The 24,687-nt window shown below is 48.0% G+C and overlaps 1 protein-coding gene across 4 annotated transcripts in view; it reads left to right on the top strand.

Annotated features, from left to right (window-relative positions):
- Positions 1-859: 859 nt before the first annotated feature.
- The window catches only part of LOC148833702 (nectin-4-like), a 71,447-nt gene continuing 47,619 nt past the window's right edge, over positions 860-24,687 (top strand). For all 4 annotated transcript variants that reach the window (XM_088917291.1, XM_088917289.1, XM_088917290.1 and 1 more), the window contains exon 1: positions 860-1,294. In XM_088917291.1, coding sequence (XP_088773417.1) covers positions 1,216-1,294 — 79 coding nt within the window. In that variant the 5' untranslated portion in view covers positions 860-1,215. The remainder of the gene's footprint in view (positions 1,295-24,687) is intronic.

Genomic DNA, 24,687 nt, shown 5'->3' with positions numbered 1-24,687 from the left:
TTGTATACCGCCGCTCAATAACACCAACACTGAGAATCGGCTTTAAGCGCAGCGCGTTTCCAGCTGTAAATAAATAGTGATATTTAGAGAATGAATCAAGTACAAGTAAGGAATTCAAGGTGTTACACAAGTCTGAGCAAAGGGACTTGAGGTAAAAATCAAATGGACTGCAAAACATGACATTACAGTAATTCTCCGCTGGGAATAGCTCATAAAAAGCCCCGCAAAGACTGTATCCGGAATGAAATTGAGTATCCCCCGTAGTTAACACATTTTACTTCACGGAGCCCTTTTTAATCTCCACCTCCAGAGGTGATCCGATTCGAGCGTTCAGACTCCTAGAAACTTCCCAGCGGTGAAACGCGAAACCGAGAGGACGCGACGGGAAACTGCATGTGGCCCATCTGTACACAAAGGGCAGCAGGGGTCTGGAGCAAGCTACCCAGCCCAGCTGTCGAAGCCGATAGGCCGGTATCTTTCAGGAGGGATTGTTTAGCTACTCAAAATCCAAGCGGGCGAGACTGCTCTGTAATTGACTTTGCTCGTTTGCAGACTTTGTGTTCTTTATTTTTTTTTCTTGATTTTTTTTTGTTTGTTCTTTTCACACGTTGTTTTACAGCTGGCTTTATCAGGCTTAGACCCCGATCCGTCGCTTTGAAGAGGGTGCTCCTTCAGTCGCTAGGCGGAGAGCGTTTGAACTCCCCCCCCCCGCGAAAGTGCTTTTAAGAGCAAATAAGAGCTGTTTCCATAATTCCTCATGTGTGTGGGAGGGCTGAAGCGGAGCGAGGGAGGGAGGGAGGGAGGGAGAGAGAGAACGAGAGGGACTGGAGTATGACAGGTGTATTCGCACGCAGTCTCTCACCTTGCCCAACTTTAGCATGGCGTGGACGTGAGACGGAACCCGAGTCCAACGTTTTCTTCTGACGCCTCGGAGTTTACGTCTTGGGACACAGAGGAACCTCGGAATTGCAATCAAATTACTGCGTTTTCGCCTTTTTTTTTAACTTCGACCCCCTATTTTTCAGTCGGCGGATGATAACTGTATCGTGAGCTCAGGTTTCTGCTTATACTGCAGCAGGATTTTCAAGTTTGTGTCCTGTTGGGCGAGAAGATTAACGACTCGTAAAGTACGTGTTAAACCCTTGGTGAAGAAACATTTTTTTTTTGCGTGTTCTGTTCTCCTTGATTACCCCAGTCAACACGGACGCTCTTACAATGGGCTTCAGACTAAAAGGATTTATGTTTTACCACTGGATTCCGACGGTTTTACTCTGGATTACTTTGGGAATACCGAGTAAGTCACTTTTGTTTTGTTTAATTCGATCGCTTGCGCTTCGAAAGTGGTTTGTTCGATATTCGGAAGTCCTCACATTAGGGAATACCTTATAAACACAAACATATCGATTCCAACACAAACACAGCGTTTACAGATCTCACTTAGCCATAGTGTTGCTACTCTTACTGCCGCTACATAAGCAGTCACAAGAGCCGCATTTAGCGTTTGGCTGAATGTTAATCAGCGCACCTCAATTGAATGAAATGTTCGACATTTTGGTGGCGTCTTGAAAAGCAGTTTGGAGATCTGCCTCTTCTCAACAAGAGGCGCGGGCAGGTTTGTTAACTTCGTACAAGGAGGTTTGTACACGGATGGTCACGGTAAGTTTTCACAGGAAAACCGCCACTGTGTGTTGGAACAGCGCTGTATTCCTGAACTCGCCAGAGCGTCACTTTGCACCGAGTTCCACAGTCTGTTTTAACGTTGAGCGCGCTAGACGAGTGCTGCCGGTATAAGCTGGAGGACTCCTTCTGTTCAGCAATTCGTTGTGCTCGGGCTTGTCTGCTCTGTGTTTTGCGCAGAAAGAATTCACTTAGGGATCAGGGTATGCGGCGGCAATGCCAAGATGTTCTTATATGTGGTGCCTAACGCGTGTAAATACAGGTTATTAGCAAACACTAGGTGTAACTGGGACTGATCGCTAGACTTGGCGAATGTCATATATGGAGAGCAATAAACTTGAGCTTGCAAAGGTGTAAAAATGCGGCTTGCCTTGGCCTTTGGGGTGACCGGTGACATTGTCATTACCTGCGATGTACAGTCTTCACAAGGACTCTCAAGATTCTGGATTCGCACATCCAGAAGAGCCGTAGAAATAATCATTCCTCGTATCTGGAGAGGGGGCGGGGTTGCTGGAGAGAGCTACGGGTGGGGAATCCTCAAACAGACAAGAGTCAGCGGAGTTGTTGGTTTTTTTTTATCGTTCTCCTTTCTATCAGAAACAGCGCAGAAAAGGTCACCGCTCAGGTAAGCAAGCAATGGAAGGGAAAGCAAATGCGCAGACGCGAACTTTTTTTTCCCCAGAGGTGGATCCACAAACAGGCAGCGCAATTCGAGAGCGGTTTATCAAAATTAAACACGCCGGAAAATATAAGTCCTACAAGTCTGGCTCGCTCTGGCATTACGAAAGGGCCATGCTCACGACGGCGAACAGCAGAAGTGTCAGTTGTTTTTACCGTTGCGTGTTATGCAAATCCTTGACAGGATGGTTTGTATAGACGCGAGCCAGTATTATTTACCTAAGGTTTGATTGAGTAAATCTGAGTTGACTCACTGCTGCCCTGCCTGCGCCGCTGAAGTCAAATGACAAGTTGCCACAAGGTGCCAACGAGAAAAACTGTCGTAGCTGCCTTGGCACGACAGTTTTTTTTCCCTGTCTGTCGGGAAGTATCGTCCATCTCCGCGCCGGAGAGGCGAGGTTACGGCAGAGCTCGGAAAGAGACCCCCCCCGGCTTGAGACTGGGAAGACAGCAGTCGCGAACGCCCGCCAGTCAAACGGAATAAAGACGGTTTCTTTTTTTACTTTCGTCACTTTTCCCAAATTTTCGCTGCTTTCCCTAAAAACTCCCCATTTTGCTGACGGCGGGTTGCTTAAACCGTAAAACGGAGGTCCTACACCGAGGTGACAGGGAGATCGATATCCACGATATCCTCGCGTTGTCCCAACTAAATCCAACTGGGATTCCCAAAATTCCGTTTTCTTACTAGAGGCCCCGTCCAGAGGACTCCAGTGACATTTAGGTCCAAGCGTGACAAATGAAAGACAAGAGCCCCGTTACGTTACTGTTTTTTTGGGGGGGACGTCTCACAAATATTAAAAGAAAACGGAATACTAGATAGATACTTTATTGATCCCTTGAGGGAAATTGCAGTGCAACAGCAGCTTAACACAGACAACACAGCCACAGTGGAACGAATGATGCAATTATAATAATACAATACATACAATACAATCAGTACAGTGAGAAGTGCACTACGAAGAGTTACTCACAGTCCAGGACACACAAAGAACAGAACAGTACACAATAAAGTCGTATTGCACAATATAAATAGAAATAGAAATATAAATGTATTGCACAGGTCCCTGGCATATATTGCCCAAAAACGGTTTTAAACGGGAAAAAGAACAGATGTATCAGTTTACTGTTCAGACCAGAAACAGGTCACTGTCAATGTTGCCTCGAGGTGCCACGGTCTTGGGAGGTTTGCTCACGTACGTGTAAGTTCGGGTTTACTGTGTAATCGCGTGGGGTTTTCTTTGCTCATCGGGAGGATCACCGGTGACTCCTGGCGCGGAGCGTGGGAACCGGTGTCCTGGACTCTCAAATCCAGTGAGAACCAAGCCGACCGCTGTACCTGCAGTTGAGAGCGGCATTCCTGAGCCGTTCCCTAACAGCGGGCAGGCTTTCCACACCTACGGCAATTACATTTCATTCCTGCCTGGCACCGCCGTGTGTGTGACATCATGTTTTAGAGGATTTGACGTTAAACCCATGCGTTTAAACGCGTTTCCTATGTGAAGACAAAATCCCGCGGCCGAGGCATAAACATTGTGGCTTAATTATTGTTTTACTGAGTTTAATTGCTCTTGTTTTCGGTGCGGCGGGACACACACGGAGAATACGGGCTCCGCCAGCCTCTGTAAACATTAGAAAGCCGTTCCTGGGTGAGAGAGGCTCTTACGTGACTTGAAGATCGACAGGCAGGCAGGCCGCCCCACCCCCGCTGCGCCTCACCATCCTTATCGATCAACGGGAGCAGAGGCATATCACACCTTCCCAAGCAAATTTACACTGTGTGAAGAAAGGAGGATATCACTCACTGCGTCTACGGTGGCCACAGATCAGTCAGTGCAAGCTTAATCTTAATCTTAATCAATGGCATTGAGACCTTATTTACAAGTTGAATGGAAAACAGAAGCCCACTGACTTGGCCTTAATTCAGGTCACCCTAGATCCCCCGTTTTTTCATCTTTTTTTTGCATCTTATTTCAGCAATTAATCAGTTAAGCAAGCAGAGTCTCAGTAAGGGGGAATGCTCCAGGAGGGATGAGGAGGATATCTTGAGTTTTGTTCCAAATGTTCTCTCAATTACTTAATGGGCCATGCTATCTGTTTAATCTTCAAGGTCTTAAGAAACAAGAGGATTTAAAGGGTTACTGATACCTGTCCAAAAAAACTGGAGTTTTATTACAAATTTAGCAGTTTTGTTTGGGGCTAACAGTTTATAATGACAGATGCACACTTTGAATTAAGAAAGAGCCTTGGGGTTTCATGGATGGAGTAGGGAGAGGAGAAAATGTTGTTCTGGTGGAACATCTGGCAATGAGTCATACAGACCTGTCCATCCAATTTGTAAAGCGCTTATCCAGTACAGGGTCACAGGGGAGCTGGAGTCTATCCCAGCATGCAATGGGTGCACGGTAGGGTCCATCCTGGGCGGGATGGCAGGGTACACACAGACACAAGCACACACACTCATCAGAGGCCAATTGGGAGGTAACTAGGCGTCCCAGAGGAAACCTATCCAAATGCAAGAAGGGCATGCAAACTCCACGCAGACTGCACCCCAGGAATCAAACCCAGAGCAGTGCCAACCACAGCACCCCCGTGATGCGATTGATAAAAATAATGCCTTAGCTGTCAGCACTTTGTGCCGGCTGCTCATGTCCGGCTTATCCTGACGAGTGGCGATCAAAGATTTGAAGATGCCGAGCGATATAAACTAAAGGTATAAGGTGGGTGGTGCAGTGGCTAACGATCTGTGCCTGTGGTTGGAAGGTTGCTGGTTCAAATCCCGTAGCTGGCAGAGGAATCCTCCTCCCTTGGGCCCCTGAGCAAGGCCCTTCACCCCAGCTGCTCCAGGGGTGCTGTATAAATGGCTGACCCTGTGCTCTGACCCCAAGCTTCTCTCCCTGTCTGTGTGTCTCATGGAGAGCAAGCTGGGGTAGGTGAAAAGACAAATTCCTAATGCTTATCCAGCTTATATGGTCAAGAAAGTAATCTTTATGACAAGCTTGGCTTTCTCACACCCAAAGGAAGGCAATATGAACCGCAGCCAAAGGTATTATAGTAGTAGAAAATGCAAGTGAAGCTTTTGAGTAAACTGCTCCTGGCCCACAGATTGTTACTCCTGACTGTGCCTGTAATGTCTCAGACAGTTGTGCAGCAGGGAATACCTGTGTGATTTCCAGTCTGTTGCCTGTCGATCCCAGCGTGAGCACAGTCTTTGCATTTCTTGTACCCAGCAGATTGCACAACAGTTTGCTTTGCAGCTGAGCTGTTTGCACAACCCGAAGAGATTCTTTTCCTCACCACTCTTGGCAGACCGCGTTCATAACCACAGGTTTGCTTAATTCCCCATCCTCCAGACTGCCCGGAGAAGACAGCAGTCTGCTTCGCTAATTGACACAGGATTTTGTTCAAGGATTCGGCAGTATCTGGGTCTTTGAATCGGCGTGCCGGTGTGTTTTTGTACTTTACATTAACCCCTTTTTTTCCCATTTGCGTTTGCGTACCATCTCCTAGAGAAAGACACGGCTATATTATACTATGGTTAGAACGTCCTAGAAATCTGCTTTTTGTGGCTTCTGAGTCCAGGCTTTGGTTGAGCAAACTGGCATTTGATTATTGCTTGCCTTAAGACCTTGTCATGTAGTGCTTAAAGACAGCAGTGCTCTTCAGTCTTACACATGGGCAGCAATGCAGGTAAAACTATTCTGCTCCTTACGTGAAAGAGAATTTTCTGTGCTCCTCCCAGCAGCTTGTCAGCTGCTTACAGAAATGTGTCTGACCTTATAATAATAATAATTGCTTACACTCATATAGCACCTTTCTGGACACTCCACTCAAAGCGCTTTACAGGTAATGGGGATCCCCTCCTCCACCACCAGTGTGCAGCCCCACCTGGATGATGCTCCAGTACTCTCCCCACACACCAGCTCTCAGTGGGGAGGAGAGCAGAGTGATGAAGCCAGTTCAGAGATGGGGATTATTAGGAGGCCATGATTGGTAAGAGCCAATAGGAAATTTTGACCAGGACACCAGGGTTACACCCCTACTCTTTTCGAGAAACGACCTGGGATTTTTAATGACCACAGAGAGTCAGGACCTCGGTTTTACATCTCATCTGAAGGACAGCGCCTGTTTACAGTATAGTGTCCCCATCACTATACTGGGGCATTAGGATCCACATGGACCACAGGGTGAGCACCCCCTGCTGACCCCACTAACACCTCTTCCAGCAGCAACCTTAGTTTTTCCCAGGAGTCTCCCATCCAGGTACTAGCCAGGCTCACACCTGCTGAGCTTCAGTGGGGCTGCCAGCTGGGAGCTGCAGGGTGACATGACTGCTGGCCATATGGGGAACCTGTAGGCTTTTGAGGGTCACAGACCTCTTTAAAATAAAATTCCAGTGGGGCAAGTGGTGAGTTTGGACCAGACAAAACATCTCAGCTGGATGTAAGCTACGGATGATGTATTAAAGAGACCTCTTAGATTGTTGCTCATCCTTAATGGGGAATGTGGGGAGGTTTGAATAAAATTCAAACTTAGGACGGTTCACAAAATATTCTGAATACAAAAAAAAAGACATTTGTTTAGGTGAAACTGAGATGTGTTCCTTTTTGCTGAGTAATCAATATGCTTCATTGCTTATCAGAGGGCCACTGAGGGAAATTCCATTCAGTGCAATTCTTCCATGGAAAGCAAGGTGCCTATCAAGACTAAGCTCAGCTGCGGGCTGTGTGTCCGTTTTGAAGAAAACAAAACTGTGAAGATTGTTCTGTCTCCCAGTTCCACACCCAACAAAGCCGCCACACTCCACTTTCTGGTGGGGACTGCCTCAGTGGACAGGCCTTCCGACAGCTGCACTTGGGTTCGTCTTGCACCCTTGGGGTGCGTAGGAGAGATCCAGCTGGAATTGTCCTCACAGCTGGGTGCGCGCGCATCTCTGAGGAGATTAGAAGCCCAACTCTGTAGTCATGTTCCATCCATGACAGAGGTAGAGGAGTTTATTTGCCATATGTACATCTAGAATGGGATTCTCTCAGGACTTGCACAGCACAACAGACAAACACCACACAAAGTAGACCGTACATTTCAGAGCAGTAAGTAATAATGACAGCATGTACAGACAATAAGTAAGCAGAACGATAAAAATGTGGTAGAAGGTCCGAGTGCAGAGTGCAGACATGCGCTGAGTCTCAGGCACTGCAGTTAGCTGTTAAGGATGTGAGCTGCAGTAGGTAGGAGCTGTTCTTCAGCCAAGTGGTCTGTGCTTTAACAGTGCGGTACCGCTTGCCAGAGCGCAGGGGGGAGAACAGTTTGTGGCCGAGATGGTTGGGATCCTGAATGATGGATCAGGGCTTTACTGAGGCAGCGGATCATGTGAATCTCACTGATCAATGGTAAATCGCATCCTATAATCCTCTGCACCGTTGCCACAACCCTCTGTAGTGTGTCTTTGTCATGTATGGAAGTACTGCTGTACCACACAGTGATGCCACCAGTGAGAACGCTTTCTATGGTGCTGTGGTAAAAGATCAGGAGTAGCTGCTTCCCCATTCCCACATCACACCAGGGCCAATTTTTCCAGAAGCCAATTAACCATGTCTTCAGACTGTGGGAGGAAACCCACGCAAACACAGGGGGGAACGTGCAAACTCCAGGCAGACAATACCCCCAGGAACCGTGAGGCAGCAATGCTAACCACTGAGCCACTGCACCACCCCTGTAGTTCTGCGGGTAATAAAAAAATCCCTCACAGTCTCGCCTGTACAGCTTGTAACCACTAAGACATTAATACTCCCCCCCAGTTAATTCCCAAATACTGAGCGATCAGCTCAACTCAAAGGCTTTCCATCTGACGGCTGCATTCTCACCTGCGTACAAAACCCAACAGCACAAAAGAGGGATTTGACACCGTTAAGCTTTGCAACAGCCGGGACTCTTACTGAAGAATGTTTGCCATGCGGAGATAAATACATTTTTTTATTCGTTCACTAAGTACATCTTAAACGGGTTTTTCCTTCCCGTCCAAATTTACCCCCCCTACACACAAACCACACACTCTCTCTTTTCTCCCTAAACACTGTTTAAAATCAGGCCATTAGACAACAGAGACGCGGAAAGGAGAAATTACTTTGTTTTACCGCTTAAACACAGTTTTGGGAAAATTAGCCGGGAGTTCGTTTGGAGGGAGAAGAAAGGCGAGCGCGCTTATCGGCTGCAGCGAAGCTCTTTGAAAGTCGGGGCGATAAACAGTCATCACCTCTTTTATTAGGCGGACACACCCTGTTTGACGGCTGGCTGCTCTCAACCTCTCCCCGGCTGGGACGTTTTGCCTTTTCAAAATCTGGAGGCGTCCCACCTCGGTGTGTGTGTGTGTGTGTGTGTGTGTGGGGGGGGGTAGTGATAACAAGAAGGAGACTCCCAGTGTCATAGTTCTAAAGTTCGCGTTAATTGGCGCGCCTCGGATCAATAAACGAAGTGAGCGAATCTTTCGATTTGAGCCTTTTCTGCCGTGCGAGTGCGGAGCTGTGTCGGAGGGCGTTTGTTGCCAGAGAACACGCCGAGGGAGGGTTAATTCCGCGCTGAAAGGCAGAAAGAAGAGGGGAAAAAAACACCTTTTTGGCGGTGGCAGCTTTTTCCTGGCATGAGGCAGGTTCTGCTGCCGAAGTCCCGTGTTATTTGTTTCTTTCTGCTTTTCACTGTGGAAATACCCCCCTCCGCCGGCTTACTCCTGCCTCAACCGCTTCCGAAACCTGACAGAGTACGGTTCGGGGGGAATTCGGAGGAATGGCGTCCAATCTCCCCACCCCGCAACTGTAAGGGCAGCAGAGCAGAGCGAGAGATCTGCTGTTACCTGCCTGGAAAAGCCTTCGCAGGGCTTCTTTTTCTGGGGATTCCCCTCTCATGGGGTACAGCTTGGAGGACCCCAGAGAGATGTGGATAGGGCCTGGTTTGAGAAACGCCTATCCCAGCATGCAATGGGCGCAGGGCAGATTACTTCCTGGACGGGACACCAGTCCATTGTAGGACACACACATAGACACGTGCACACACACACCAGGGTTAATTTTCCTAGAAGCCAATTAACCTACAGTACCAGCATTTCTTTGGAGTGTGGGAGGAAACACACAGAAACTCCACACAGAATGAACCCCGGGTCTAGAATTGAACCCAGGGCCCCAGTGTTGCGAGGTGCGCCCTGCTCCACCACGCTGTCTTTCTTCGCACTTATACCTTATTACTAATTATGACGTTATTTCAGGTGGTCACAAAAGCAACTTAGCATTTTCGCCCTTCTACAGAGCTCGGTACTTGACTGGCTCATGAGTACAACAGCTGTACCTCACCTGGGGTGAGATCCTCCCAGGGATTGATCCCAGGAGGAGGGGGGCTTGGATCCTAATAATCTGGCCTGTGAGCTAACATGACACGGGTGAATGGGGGCTCTGTGACTGAGGATCTGCACCTGTGGTTGGAAGGTTGCTGGTTCAAATCCTGTGGCTGGCAGAGGAATCCTACTCCGTTGGACCCCTGATCAAGGCCCTTAACCCCAACTGCTTCAGGGGGTGCAGTATAAATGGCTGATCCTGTGCTCTGACCCCAAGCTTCTCTCCCTGTCTGTGTGTCTCATGGAGAGCAAGCTGGGGTCTGAGAAAAGACACATTCCTAATGCAAGTAATTGTATATGGCCAAGAAAGGGATCTTATCTTATCTGAATTCACACTCAAGGCCATAGCCTCCTATACAATAACTGGGTGCTGGCTCTTATACTGAATGAGCTTCTCCTTACAGTCCTAGACCGCAACCGTTTCACAAGCAACATCTTTAAAGAGGCAAGAAGAAAAGGGATTTCATTTAAAACATATTGACTCCAGATAGAACTCAAGCTGTGCTGTGTCCTTCTCCAAAGGCATTTTCTTCCTTCTAAATTAAAAAAGGTCTCATCTCTCTGCCTTGCAGGGCTGGAGCCCTGGGTTCAGTTCCTGGCCTGCTGCTATCTGTGTGGAGTTTGCGCGTTTTCCCTGTGTTTGAAAGGGGTTTTCCTCCAGGGGCTCTGGTTTTCCTCCCACAGTCCAAAGGCATACTGGTGGGCTAAGTGGCTTCTGGACTAAGTGGCTTCTGCAATGGACTGGCGTCCCGTCCAGGGCGTACCCTGGCTTGCGCCCATTGCATGCTGGGATAGGCTCCGGCTCCTCCGCAACCCTGTTTTGGAAGAAGTGGGCCAAAAATAGATGAATGGGTGACAGTGGTGAAGCTAGTGCCTGTCCTTTCATAATACAATGCTGTGACACAAGGCCGGGTTCCTAGGGGGCTGGAGACTGGCTGTCCCAGGACATGTGATACGCGAGGTGAAAGATTGCACTAACCCACCGCACAGTGCAGCATTAAAATCAAGCTGACCCGCCGGAGTATTCCTCAAACCACAGAACCCCATTGTACTTCATCTTGAGAGTGAAGCCACAGACATTGGTCAACCTAGAGGTCCTTTTTCTCCTAACAGAGGAGTTTTTGATTCCTCTCCTCCATTGTCTTCTGGCCTGTTCTCTTTCTGTATTGTAATGTCATGTACTGTCACACAGCTTTGTTAAGGGCCTTGGGGCAACTGTGTTGTGAAAGGCGCTATATACAAATAAATTGAATTGAATTAAATCAGTACATTTACAATTAGAGTACTAGTCAGGCAGAAACATTAGTAGACTGTGCCACCCCTGGTTCTGGAGATCAGCAAGCCAGTCCTGGTTTTCATTCTTAACAGAGCTTTTCAGTGTGCTTAGATTGAGCTAGCTTGGTTTATTTAGTTAAGATTAATGTAATCCTTAGGTGTTAATTGAAGGCACTCTTAAAGGCTTTAAGATAGGGGTTCTTCAGGGCCAAGGCCGACAATTGACTCCTCTTTTCAAAAGCAAGGTGTTCTTTGTAATCAGAGGGTTATGAGTCCATTTGTTAAAGAAAACAGCTTTATACCAGGAACCAGGGAGTTAGGCTTAGGAGCCAGGCTGCAGCTCTGCCACAGTCTCTATATGTGATCCCAGTCAATTACGCGGGAAAAGTTACAAAAGAGAGCAGGCCATTTTGCCCCATGTAGCCAATTTGATAGTAAGTAGTTAATTGATACAGTGATCTCATCCAGATGTGACTTGCAAGAAGCCAGCATGTGGGCTTCAACAGCATGGCTAGGCACACACTTGTTCCACACACCCACCACCCTTTGTGTAAAGAAGTGCCCCCCCCCCTCCGTTCTCAGTTTTCAATGATCTCACCACCCAAAGGGGGGATCAGGGTTCTAAACTTAGGAGCAACAGTGATTCGTTAGAGTCAGTCACAGGACTCGAACGTGTTCTTCCTTAAGCAATTATGCTTAACTCACCACGCTGCACTATTGCTTCATTGCTGAGCCTTCCAGTGTTTTGCCCGTCAGATGAGATGCAAAACTAAGCCTTGTACAGCCGTCGCCCGCACTTCTGTAACCCACAGCCTTTCCAGATCACTGGCTAAAAGCAGCAGCTGAACAATGGGTCGTTAATTGCTGTGAACTTTAGGAAATGGACATGATCACACCTGGGGCTTGATGGGGTGGGGTGGAATAATTTGCCATTCCCTCCCCTGGCGCTGCGCTGATGTCATTGTGTTTCGGCGAACGCCAGAGAGGAGAGACCTCTCTTTGCTCTCCGGCGGAGAGCTAGCACGCCGAACAGGATGAACCAGAAATTTAATGGCTTTGTTTTTCAGCTCCCCTCCTGCCGTGCTCTTGAGATCAGCCTGCGAACAGCTCACGACATGCAGCGCGCCTCGGTTTTTGGTTTCATTTAAGATAAGATCACTTTATTGGCCATATACAATGCCTTGTGATAGGAATGTGTCTTTTCACAGACCCCAGCTTGCTCTCCATGAGACACACAGACAGGGAGAGAAGCTTGGGGTCAGAGCGCAGGGTCAGCCGTTTATACAGCGCCTCTGGAGCAGCTGGGGTTAAGGGCCTTGCTCAGGGGCCCAACGGAGTAGGATTCCTCTGCCAGCCGCCGGAAGTTATGTTATTTGTGAGCATATACAAATGACCATAGCTGGCCATTCTAAGCCCTCTCACATAGCACAGGCGACTCCCAGTCTGTTCAAGTGAGTGGCCATCCCTGCACGTCAGTCCATTTCCTCCTTTTGAAACGAAAACCCATTTTCCTCCCCGTGAAAGCTCTGAACCGTTCCCCGCTGTGCTGCGCTCACACCTATTCTCCTGTTCTCTACATGAGGCAAAAACGCACAATCAAGTTGTACGGTGCCCTGTAAAAGCTTTCAAGGCGATGACACGGGCGTGTCTGGGGCTCAGCTCTTACAGACGTTAGCGGAGCAGCAGCTCCGTGCGGCGAGCTTTGTGGGGGGACAAAAAAGCCGGGATGAGCTTCTGGAAAATGCCTCAGGGAGAGGGGAAAGGGAGTTACCATTCCGCCCCTTCTGTTGTTGTCTGTCAGTATCAATCTACGAAAAGCCAAGCTGACACACTGTGTGGGCTAAGGGGCTCTGATATGAGTTTGTACAGCACGCTGAAACCACTGTGTTGTAGGAAAAAAAACAGACTTCTTATAATAATAACGGAAACTGAAGTAGAGTGGATATGATTTGGAGATATAGTAGCTAGCTGGCATTTATACCTTCTAGATTCTCTCGTGTATTTGTAACGCAGTGTCTTTCTGGTTCCAAAGCACAGTCGACGCAAAACGGTCAATTCTGTTGCTGCCCTGTGGGAATCAGCCTCAGAACTAGGACTGGGGAGCTTTTCGAGTGGCTCCTGGGGTGGCGTGGTGGCTCTGTGGTTAAGGATCTGCGCCTGTGGCTGGAAGGTTGCCGGTTCGTATCCCCCGGCTGGCAGAGAAATCCTACTCTGTTAGGCCCCTGAGCAAGGCCCTTAACCCCAACTGCTCCAGGGGTGCTGTATAAATGGCTGAGCCTGCGCTCTGACCCCAGGCTTCTCTCCCTGTCTGTGTGTCTCATGCAGAACAAGCTGGGGTCTGTGAACAGACAAATTCCTCCTGCAAGAAATTGTATATGGCCAATAAAGTGATCTGAGGTTGGAGATCTGTCAGAGCGGAAGAGGGAGGGCTCAGCTGACAGTGGCCAGGTGACTAAGAGGGAGTATCCCATCAACCCTTGAATTTCGCAGAGGACGGGAGAGATTCCCAGGGCACTGCTGGGGCCACTGACTAAATGTCTGCAGCAGCCGACGGAGGACGATGATTCACAGAGCCTGTAGGGTGCATATAAGATCTCACTCCTTGACAAAACATCCGCTGTCAAGGGGCTGCGTTGGTAATTAGTAATTTCCAAGCACGTCATTTGGCAAAGGATTCTGGGTCGCAGGATCGCACACCCAGCCCTGGGCTGTGTAGTGGAGTCGTTTTCAAACCCAGACCATGGCCTGGTTGGCTCAATTGGATCAGGAGGTACAGATCAGCTCAGCTGCCTGTTGAATTTGCAGAGCTCTGCAAGAGAGGGGTAGAGTAATAAATAACTCCTTAATCCCTTACACTTATGTAGCGCCATTCTGGACACTCCACTCTTTACAGGTAATGGGGAATCCCACTACCACCACCAATGTGCAGCCCCACCTGGATGATGCTCCAGTACTCTCACCACACACCAGCTCTCAGTGGGGAGGAGAACAGAGTGATGAAGCCAGTTCAGAGATTAGGCCGTGACTGGTAAAGGCTAGGGGGCAATTTGGTCAGGACACCGGGGGTAACACCCCTACTCTTGTCAAGAAATACCCTGCAGCACCTCAGTTTTACGTCTCATACGAAGGAAGGAGCCTTTTTACAGTACAGTGCCCCCCTCACTATACTGGGGCATTAGATCCCTCACAGACCCCAGGGGGAGTGCCCCCTACTGGTTCACTAACACCCCTTCCAGCAGCAACCTTAGCTTTCCCAGGAGTCTCCCATCCAGGTACTGACCAGGCTCACACCTGCTGAGCTCCAGTGGGGCTGCCAGCTGGGAGTTACAGGGTGATACAGCACAGATCGTGATATAAAGTAGATGCAGTTGATCTGCAGAGAGACACCAGCTGCTCGAGATCTCCCACCATACCCCAGTGACTGTCTCCTTCATTTGCATTTATGTTCTATGTGTGAATAATGAAAATCCATATTCGACCTGGAGGCGGTTTCAGAGGTTCCTCTCTTAGTGCAGTGCAGCACGTGGAATGCTGGGAATGCCACTGAAACGTAACAGCTGGCTCTGTAGCCTCGCACCCTGCTCCCTGTGTTCTGAGCTCATGGTATGGACAGGTACAGGAAATGCGATGACCCAGGTGCCTAGCAGACCCCTCGCGCCCGTAACCGAGCTGTGGGTAGCTGGGAGTGTACTTTAAATGGATTCCAGTCCAGGTTGGGAGGGGTAGGCTGTCAATGATTGACTCTCCCTGCTTCACAATGCAAATCCTCCCGTGTGTCCGGGTGGGAGCTGTGGAGCAGGTTCTTTGAGTATATTGATCTCTTATCTGCTGAAGTATTGTGTTGCCTTAAGTGATGCTAATTGAGAGGGCTTGACGGCTCCCACAGAGAGAATCACAAACGAGCTCACAAAGCAGACAGCAGGGCTTTGTTGCTCTTACCTATTCTTAAGATTTGAATGCACCCATTTTGCTAAATGCAGTCCCGTCCTCCCGAATTAAATTAAGCACTTAGATCGGTTTACCAGAGAAGGCTTAATCACTAAGAAGGATACAAACATTACTATATAATCCATTTTTTTTCATTTGGGCAATATGTAATTGTTTTATGTCTTAAACAGTTCTCCCTTTTAATCCCTCCCTCCATACCCTGCCCCTGTCTGGAGTTTGCCGGTTCTCAGCTGATTCTCCTCTCTCTTCCATCGCTTGGGCCATCTCAGGGGAGGTTTTGCAAAGAGGGCACATTGAGGCCCCTCCCAGAGGCTGGCACTCCTGGCTTGCACAGTCCACACGAGAAGGGCCACATGTCCCAAAGAGTAGTATCACCGGCACAGTTTCATCCTGTACGATTATCCATGGAAAGTCCTTGTAAAAGTTAAGCAGATCAGTGTCAACCTGTAATACACCTATCACAAGTACATTATATCTGTTATACCTATTGCAAGCGGTGGCACTCTGCGCCTGTGGCTGGAAGGTGGCCGGTACAAATCCCATGGCCAGCAGAGGAATCCTACTCCACTGGGCCCCTGAGCAAGCTTCGCTCCCTGCCTGTGTGTCTCATGGAGAGCAAGCTGGGGTATGTGAAAAAGACACATTCCGAGTGCAAGAAATTGTATAGGGCCAATAAAGTGATCTGATCTTAAATATGTTCAGGTGGGGAGCTGCGTCAGCATGCGGAGGCTGCAAAGGAAACAAGTAATAGGTTTATTCCATGCTGAAAAGAGATTTAAGAAAAAACAACATTTCCTCAGGTGTGAGGTGTGCCCCCATTGCACTAATGGCAATGTTAAGGCCTTGGAAGAGGGACAGGTGCAATGCTCAGGGGCTAAGTGTGCCACAAGGGCGGCGCTGTTGTATGGGAGATCAGGGACAGCCAACAGCGAACAGCTTTCTGAACCCCCTACGCTGCTCAGCCCGTTGTGCCCTGGGACTTGAGGAACCCCCACCCCGGTCAGCCCCAAAATAAGGGTGGTTATTAGCCACCTGTTTTCTAGAGCCTTCAGTTCTGATCAGATCACTTTATTGGCCATATACAATTTGTCTTTTCACATACGCCAGCTTGCTCTCCATGAGACACACAGACAGGAAGAGAAGCTGGGGGTCAGAGCGCAGGGTCAGCCATTTATACAGCACCCCTGGTTAAGGGCCTTGCTCAGGTGCCCAACGGAGTAGGATTCCTCTGCCGGCCTCAGGATACGAGCCGCCAACCTTCCAGCCACAGGTGCAGATCTTGAGCCACAGAGCCACCGCACCGCCCTAAAAGGTTTGTGAAAGGTCACTGTGTTGTCCCTACTGATCAGCTGTGACAGTAATGATCAGACAGCCCCTTCAGAAGAGCCTCCTGCCTTTCGCTTTGGTTAAAGATAATACAGCAGGGTGTCAGGGTGCTCGCGCAAAATGACTCCTGAGATCTCAGCCCACGACTGTGCCGTGTTTAGAATGCACAGGGGTCAAAGTGCATACGGTTCACGCTGTTGAAGGGGAACTGCAACGTTCGGGGTTAGAAAGAATCGGCATTGATGAACGCATTTCAAACTGCAATGAAAGGAGAATGGACCCAGTAACATGTAAAGCCTCCAATTACATCATAATGTTGCCGAAACGTCCAGGTGTGCGATTCAGAACGAAGCAACAAAACTTTTACTGAGGTGAAGCGGCCCTGTGACATTGTAAACAAGCAGGCTTGTGAATCCATCTCTTTTAATCCAAGAGAAATATTGCTCTCGACTTCAAGACGGTTTTGTCGACAAATACTACTCACTTGTTGACTCTGTTTGCAGATCAAATTGGAACATTTCTGTGGTGAAATGTCTGCTGCACAACCTGGACTTATTCGCTCGTAGTACATCAGTCATTACAGAGACTAGTGAGCAGAAAGGGCTGCTTCACATTGTAATCCCCACAAATTCTCACTCTCACCTGTGGCGAGACCAGGGGTTTGGGACAACACGGTGGCAATACAGTACTTTCACAAAGTTCACAATTTTGAAATGTATCATTTTTTTTTCTATGACGGTCAATGAATTTATTGTGTTACCCAGAAATCGGGAGGACAACAGAAACGACAGACAGTGTGGATTTCAGACAAAAGGTCCCATGTCCCATCCCAGTGCCCAGTTTCGTTGTGCTGGGAAGGAAGGAGTGTTTAAATTTTCGTGCCGGTGTCCTTCGCCCTGTCTCTGTCCCACACTGCAGTCATCTGTCGACTCCCGCGGCTTGCACAAGAGATGCAAATGATTCATTTCCCTTGAGTAGAAACAAAACAAGGTACTGTACGTCAGCACGGCCTGGCAATTATTCGGGGAATGTGGACAGGCCTCGTTCTTCCCGATTCCTGTCCTCGTCCGGTCTGCAACGGCCGAAGGTTGGGCTGCGTGGAAGACGTCGTTTTTTTGTTTTCTCCGTGGAAACGCGAAAATTCCTCCTTGAAAGTGTCGGTCACTGCTGGTGTGGCACGCCGCTGTAAGAAAAAGAAGCGACTTTATCAGCTATACCCTGCAGGAACACACTCTAAACATCGCTTTGTTGGGAAGAGACGGAAATATCCTTCTTTCGCGCGGATGCGGTTCAGCTTTAGATGGGTTTGGGTGCACTTTTTGTTCCCTTTTTCTCAAAAGGACTCTTTTCCAGATTTTGAGAACAGGAAGTGCTCAGACAGTCAGTCAGTCGGGTTGCTATGGTGCCGTCTCATGGATGCATAGTGCCGATTTTTGCTGGTTTCAGTAACAATTATGATTCCGGGAACAGTAGGCTGGCAGCCTAAGGTCCCTAGTCCGATGATGGGGCTGCCATCTTAAGGCGTCCGGACCCTCCTCTCGCCTGTGCCATCTTCGGCCGCAATCTGATTCTCCTGGGCCACGGCAGTTAGGCTGTGAAAAGCCAGAAGCCACAGAGAGTTTAACGGGGGTGCCCGCGTGTAGGCTAAACTTCCACGCTACGAGTAGGCAATGGCATAGACTTGGGGTGACCTAGGTGAGAGCTGTCATTTCTATTTTGATCGGGCATCAGGTTACTCTGTCACCCCCCATTTACCCCCAGGTGCTCAGACAAGAAGAGGTTATTCCCATCCTGTTTGGTTGACAGTAGGTGATTGATCGCAGACTCTAGTCCTGCCAGTTCTTCATAGATCCCCACACTGTCTCTCTGGCTATGTGGCTGGACAGCTCTTTCCCAGGCTCCTCCTCTGTTCAGGCTTAAATCTGCCCCTCCCTTTTAACTTCCACTGCTGCTGTCACCTTGCTCGACTTTATCAGTCCCACTGAAACATTCTGAATGCTTGAAGCACATGCTCTCACAGTTTCATTTGGTCATGATTATAATACTAATTCCTTACACTTATATAGTGCTTTTCTGGACACTCCAGAAACTCCACTTTTTTACAGTATAATGTCCCCATCACTGTACTGGGGCATTAGGATCCACACAGACTACCTGATCCCACTAACACCTCTTCCAGCAGCAACCTTAGCTTTCCCAGGAGGTCTCCCATCCAGGTACTGACCAGGCTCACACCTGCTGAGCTCCAGTGGGGCTGCCAGCTGGGAGCTGCAGGGTGATAGGGCTGCTGTCCAGTTTATTTTACCTGGTGTGATATTTTCAGGAAGTCCTCAACAGTGGTGATTTTAGACAGTGATGTGTTCCTGCTATCACTGTATTACTAATCCATGCCTGCAAATAATCCAAAATGCTGTTTGAAACTCCAAGAAAATCCAGCCATAAAGGTACTCTAATATGCTATGACATTTAAAATGTGCAGTTGGTTAAAATCAGTTGCATTTCTCTGCTGTACAGTTATAACAATATTCATCTTCAAGTTGATCTTTCATAAAGATAAGATCAATTTATTATACATATTCAATTTCTTGTATTGGGAATTTGTTTTTTCACATACCCCAGCTTGCTCTCCATGAGACACACAGACAAGGAGAGAGAAGCTTGGGGTCAGAGCGCAGGGTCAGCCATTTATACAGCGCCCCTGGAGCAGTTGGGGTTAAGGGCCTTGCTCAGGGGCCCAATGGAGTAGGATTCCTCTGCGGGCCACGGGATTTGAGCCAGCAACCTTCTAGCTACAGGCACAGATCCTCAGCCACAGAGCCACCGCAACACCCCGTACTGATATTGCATTTATGAAATTCACAAATTTTCAGTTAACTGTGGTGAAAAAAGCAGTATAACCAGAATGTACAATCTGCTTATGGAAATATGAGGAGGAATTTGAATATTTTTAAAATGGGTGTCTAAGCCAGGTTTCTACATATGAAAAGTGTGACATTTAAAAACCTATGAAAAAACATGTATTTTTCAGGCTAAGGAAAAAAATATGGTTAAATGCTTTAGAGAGGATGTGTCAAGTTTTGCTAAAATGGCATGTTCTACTGTAGTTTCATTTAACATTAAATTCCTTTCATTTACATTTTTATTGTTTAGAAACGAACTTCAGTCAGCTGGTGTTCTTTCTGTGTCGACATCATTTCTTTCATCTGTCAGAAAAGAAATGGCCAAGGGAGCATTCAGAAATCCAATTCATCACCCATCAGGTTCCGGGACCAAATGCTGTGTACTGCTTGCGGCCTCAGCTGATGTTTCTGGCTCTTAAACTTGGAAAAAAAAAATTAAAGTCCTTTGAGAATGGAAAAGGTATCTCGGCTACCCACAACCCATTGCGTCCCACAGAGCAGGTCACGTGGTTGCCACGCATGAAATGATGAAGCTCCACAGCACTTTCCTTTGCAGAAATTAGGAATCTGGCTTCGATACTCAAATTTACAGTGCCGTGAGGCCGACGACATTTTCTCAGCTTTGCCTCAGAACCTAGTGGTAAATCAGGATTTGTGATCTGGATGCACAGGGACTTCACAGGGCCTGTAAAATGGAATGACAGGCATCAGCGTATTCAAATAATTAACGGGGCAAACAGACTAATTAAACAATCTGTGACGCATTCATGTGGTCCCATCGTAGTCTTCTCTGTTCAAAATTGAACAGGTCCAGTGCCTTCAGCCTGTCAGCGTTGGGGATTCCCCTAAACACTCCTAGGGGGCAGAGCGGTGGCACTGTGGCTGAGGATCTGCTCCTGCACCTGTGGCTGGAAGGTTGCCAGTTCAAATCCTGCAGCTGGTAGAATAATCCTACTCCACTGGGTCCCTGAGCAAGGCCCTTAACCCCAGCTGCTCCAGGGGTGCTGTATAAATGGCTGACCCTGCGCTCTGACCCCAAGCTTCTCTCCCTGTCTGTGTGTCGCATAGGGAGCAAGCTGGGGTATGCGAAAAAAACAGATTCCTAATGCAAGAAAGTGTATCTGGCTAATAAAGTGGTCTTATCTTAAACCCAGCAATCCAAGTGGTTGCTCTTCTCTAGAATGATTCCATAGCAGCGTTTTGTTTTGTGAAATTTTTTGGTGGTGATCAAAATTGTCCACTGTACTCCACATGAGTCTATACTAATGCGTTGCACAATTTTAACATGACATCCCTATGTATGAATTCAGCACTTATTGACCATATTGCCGAGCATCCCAAGCTCCGAGCATTCCGAAACGGGAAAATTAATACAGGGAAGGGAACCCACCAGACCCTTCTCTGTCCTCCGTGGAGTGACTGGAAGGAGTGGGGACACTGAGTCTCGTTTAGCATTCGCTTTCAAAGGGGACCTATAATGCTCTTTTTAGATTTTGGAGTTAGAAAGAATCAGCATTGATGTGCGCCTTTCAAACCACAATGAAAGTAAAATGTACACGGCAACGTGTAAAACCTCCAATTTACATCACAAAATAGATGAGATTTCCAGGTATGCCCAGCGTCATAGTCTACATTTCAGAATGAGGCAACAATATGTCCGGAGTTGTGTTGTGGCCTTATTACATTGTAAACAAGCAGGCTTGTGAATACATCTCTTTTAATCCGGTAGAAATATTGCTCTCGACTCCAAGACGGTTTTGATGACAAATACTGCTTACTGGTCAACTCTGCATGCGGATCACATTGGAACATTTCTGCGGTGAATTGTCTTCTGCACAACCTGTACTTATTCACTCATACATCACATTAGTTATTACAGTGACTAGTGAGCAGGAAGGGCTACTTCACATCACAGTTCTCGAGACCAGGGGTGCTTTCACAAAGTTCACATGTTTTGTGCTTGATTCGGTATTTGTAAAGTTTTTTTTCTACACCATCAGTGAATTTATGTTATTACCGAGATTGAATAACCGTCCTGAGAATTTGGGACTGCAGTTCCACTTTAACTCAGAATGTCTTGCGGCCACTAGGGGGCAGGCTACCCACCATGAGCCCCCTACTGCAGAGACAACACCCACAGCTGTGTCCGTGTCCCAGCAGGTGGAGGGAGCTTAGTTGGAAGAGCTGGGGATTAAAGTCCAGGCTTGGTAGTTCCCAAAATGCTCCAGACAGGGCTAGTCAGAGGTCTGGACAGACTGCAGTGTCCACCAAGTCACTGTGCTCGTGCACTGGGAGTTGTTTTGTAGCGCTGTCTGAGAGGTGTGCTGACTTGCTGATAAATCACCAGAAACCGAGTTTCAGGCAGGGACAACAGAATCTAAAAATGCACTGAGGTGTCTGAGCTCCCATGATGTTTAAACGGGATCTTAGCAGCCTCGTTAGACAGATGTGCTCGTTTCTTCAATGGTTCCCTGCTCACAAAGAGCACCTGTCTCCCTTACAGTTGTTTCCTTTTTCCTTCCTCTGCTCCAAATACAGAAACCACCGTGGTTCAGAATAACCTGGTGCGTAAGAGAGAGACGAAAGAAGACTATAATATTACCCAGTCTAGGGGCTCAATTATGCTGGGTTGCAGGAGACAACACCCCTCATATTTCAAACAACATAAAACGTGTCTTATCCCAAAATTGGACTCTTGAAAGACATGTTGTTTTTGTGTTCGTCGTCTTTGGCCCCTCTCAGAAGTTTTTGACACTAATTGATACGCGTCTCGGCTCCCAAATCCCGGCGGGGTTTAAGCAGGGAGTTGTTTGTGAGAGGCTGAGCCCTGTGAGCAGACAGTCGCCGATTACAGTCTTTTTTATTTGTGTTTTCCTCACAGGGTCTGGGTATCTGCAGAAAAGACACAATAAGGGTCAGGCTGGGGACGAACTCAAGAATTTCACCCTGCTCTTTGGTGTCTCGGCCACAGTATCCATCCAAGCATCCAATTTCTAACCACTTTATCCAGGACAGGGTCGCAGGGCAGGTTACACCCTGGATGGGACACCAGTTCATTACAGAATACACAGAGATGCAAACACATACCCACACCAGGGCCAGTTTTCCTAGAAGCCAATTAACCCACCAGCTTGTCTTTGGACTGTGGGAGGAAACTTGAGCACCTGAAGGAAACCCACATGAATACAGAGGGAACTTACAAACTCCTCACAGACAGCACCCCAGGAATTGAACCCGGGGCCCCAGCTCTGTGAGGAAGCAATGCTGACCACTGTGCCACCCCAAAGTATCATGTCTTAACATTTATTTCACAAAGGACCTTTCGTGTAAATGAACAAGTCAAAGTTAATTGAACACAGAAAACACTTCAGCTGTTGAGTCTCTGTGCTCGTTTTCAGAGTGGAATTATCTTGTTCCTTTCCATCCAACGCATGCAGACCCAGATCCCCAATCACAACTCTCAAAATCTGAGGTGTTGCCACTCCCGTGCCTGATTTTGGCTAATGTCAGAGACTCAGCAAGACTGGGCCTGCTCAGTACTAGGATAGGACATTTCTGAGGAAAAGCAGATTGTTGCTGTAAGTAGTGTGTGTGTGGACCACAATTCTTGACCACAATTTCCAAACAGAAGACCCAGCACAGTGGCAGTGTAGAATAATGCTTAGGGGCTCAAGTCAGGAGAGCCAAGGGCCACTATCCAGGCTGGATGCTGCTGAACAAGGGTTCATACTTTGCTGTATAAATGCATAACTCTCTAGGTCATTGTCAGGAACAGTTCTTTCCGGGCCCTATGCGGACGACACGATCCGAAAGGTGAAGAAACAATGGGTAAAAATAACATGCAGGAGTCGGTCAGGAGACAGGGGGGCGTGTCCATGCAGTGCTAGTGTCCGGGGGGAGTGAATCCAGGGCGAACAATCCAAGGGTAAATCCAGAGGGGGAATCCAAGACAGGAGGTGTAGTCCAAGACCAGGGGATCCATCCGTAGTTAAAACCAGAACCGGGTTGGGACCAGCGGGGCAGGGAATCAGGAACAGGAAACTAAAACCATAACGGAGCCAGACGCGGCAGGACCCCGGGCTCTCACGACACGGAAATCAATGAGAAGCCCCGAGCAATCGCCTGCGTCTGGCTTTAAAGGTGGAACTAAAGAGGGGCTGGAATAAGGAACAGGTGTGGGGAATGGGACAGAACGAGGAAGGGCTGGAGCGCCCTTAAGAGGAGGAGTAGCGATCGTGACAGTCATCCTTCCAGATTCATTCTCAACAGACTCATCTGATTAAATAAACGATAAGAGGAGGATTAAGGCAGCTCTCTCTCAGAGCTTTTGCGTGCTTACAATGGTGCAGCAATTCTCAGCAACCACTGTTTAATGGCCTAGAAAAAACCCCAAACATCTCTAACCCAACCCCAGCCGGGCTTCAGTGAGCCCAGTGTGGCCTCATCAGTGTGGTGCCACGCTAACCCTTAGGTAATCCCAGCTTCATCAGTCTCATAACATAGCCCAGGCTCAGCCCGCACTGCGAATGGAAGGCTCTACTGGATTTAATGTCGTTTCGTTTTTTTGTAACCTGTTTCCTACCACGTTCTTATCGTTCAGAAGCGTGCTATTCAGACGTAGAGGCATCAGCTGGTGTTTTCTGTGCCGACATGATGACATGCATCTGTTTAAAACAGAAATAGCTAAAGGAGCATTCAGAAATTTAATTGATCACCCCTTAGGTTCTGGAGACCCAATGCCCTGTACAGCTTGGGGCCTCAGCTGACCTTTCTGGCTCTTAACCTGTATCTACATGAGAACGCCTGACTTTATTCCTTAAACCTTGCCGATTTCATCCATTGAAATAATTTTGTCAAAACGTACCAGTCCGTGCCTTTCGCCAGCTCTCTGTACAGGGCCGGATTTCCCATGAGGCACTGTAGGCACGGTGCCTAGGGCCTATGAAATTTGTAGGGCCTACGAAGAAGGGAAACACTAGTGACTAACGAGAAACGAGCTGAAACAACAGGCTTGTGATCTAGCTGCACCAAATCAACAGTCACACGCTATCTAGCGGCTGTTCTAGAAACTAGGCGTATCGAAGTGATGGGCGCTCGACTTGCTCCATCAATCACGTGGTTTAGCATTCGAACAGTTTAAAGTGCATCATGTACAATCGATGTAACTCAGTTGGCGTTTCCCCCTCTTTCTGCACATTTCGGAGTGAAAGTGCCCAGGGCCTACGAACACTAAAATCCGGCCGTGTCTCTGTACTGGAAAAATGTGACCATGAAGGGGAACAAAGGACACAGAAGTGTCCGACAAGATTCAAACCCCTGACGCGTTGGCTGCAAACAGTGTACTTTTTTCTTCGGCAAAGCCCCTGATGGATGGAAATGCGACTTTGATGTGACGAAAAGACTTTACGGTTCCAGGAAAACCTTAAGCTTCTCTTCTGATCAGAACTTGGAGGAGTTAATCCATGGGGTTTAAAATCTGTCTGAGAAAAAGACATCTTTTTTTCC

This window comes from Atractosteus spatula, chromosome 5 (assembly GCF_055471065.1).
Source record: "Atractosteus spatula isolate fAtrSpa1 chromosome 5, fAtrSpa1.hap1, whole genome shotgun sequence".
NCBI classification, from domain to species: Eukaryota; Metazoa; Chordata; class Actinopteri; order Semionotiformes; family Lepisosteidae; genus Atractosteus; species Atractosteus spatula.
The sequence above is the reverse complement of the archived record's forward strand: the minus strand, read 5'-3'. Positions and strand labels throughout refer to the sequence as shown.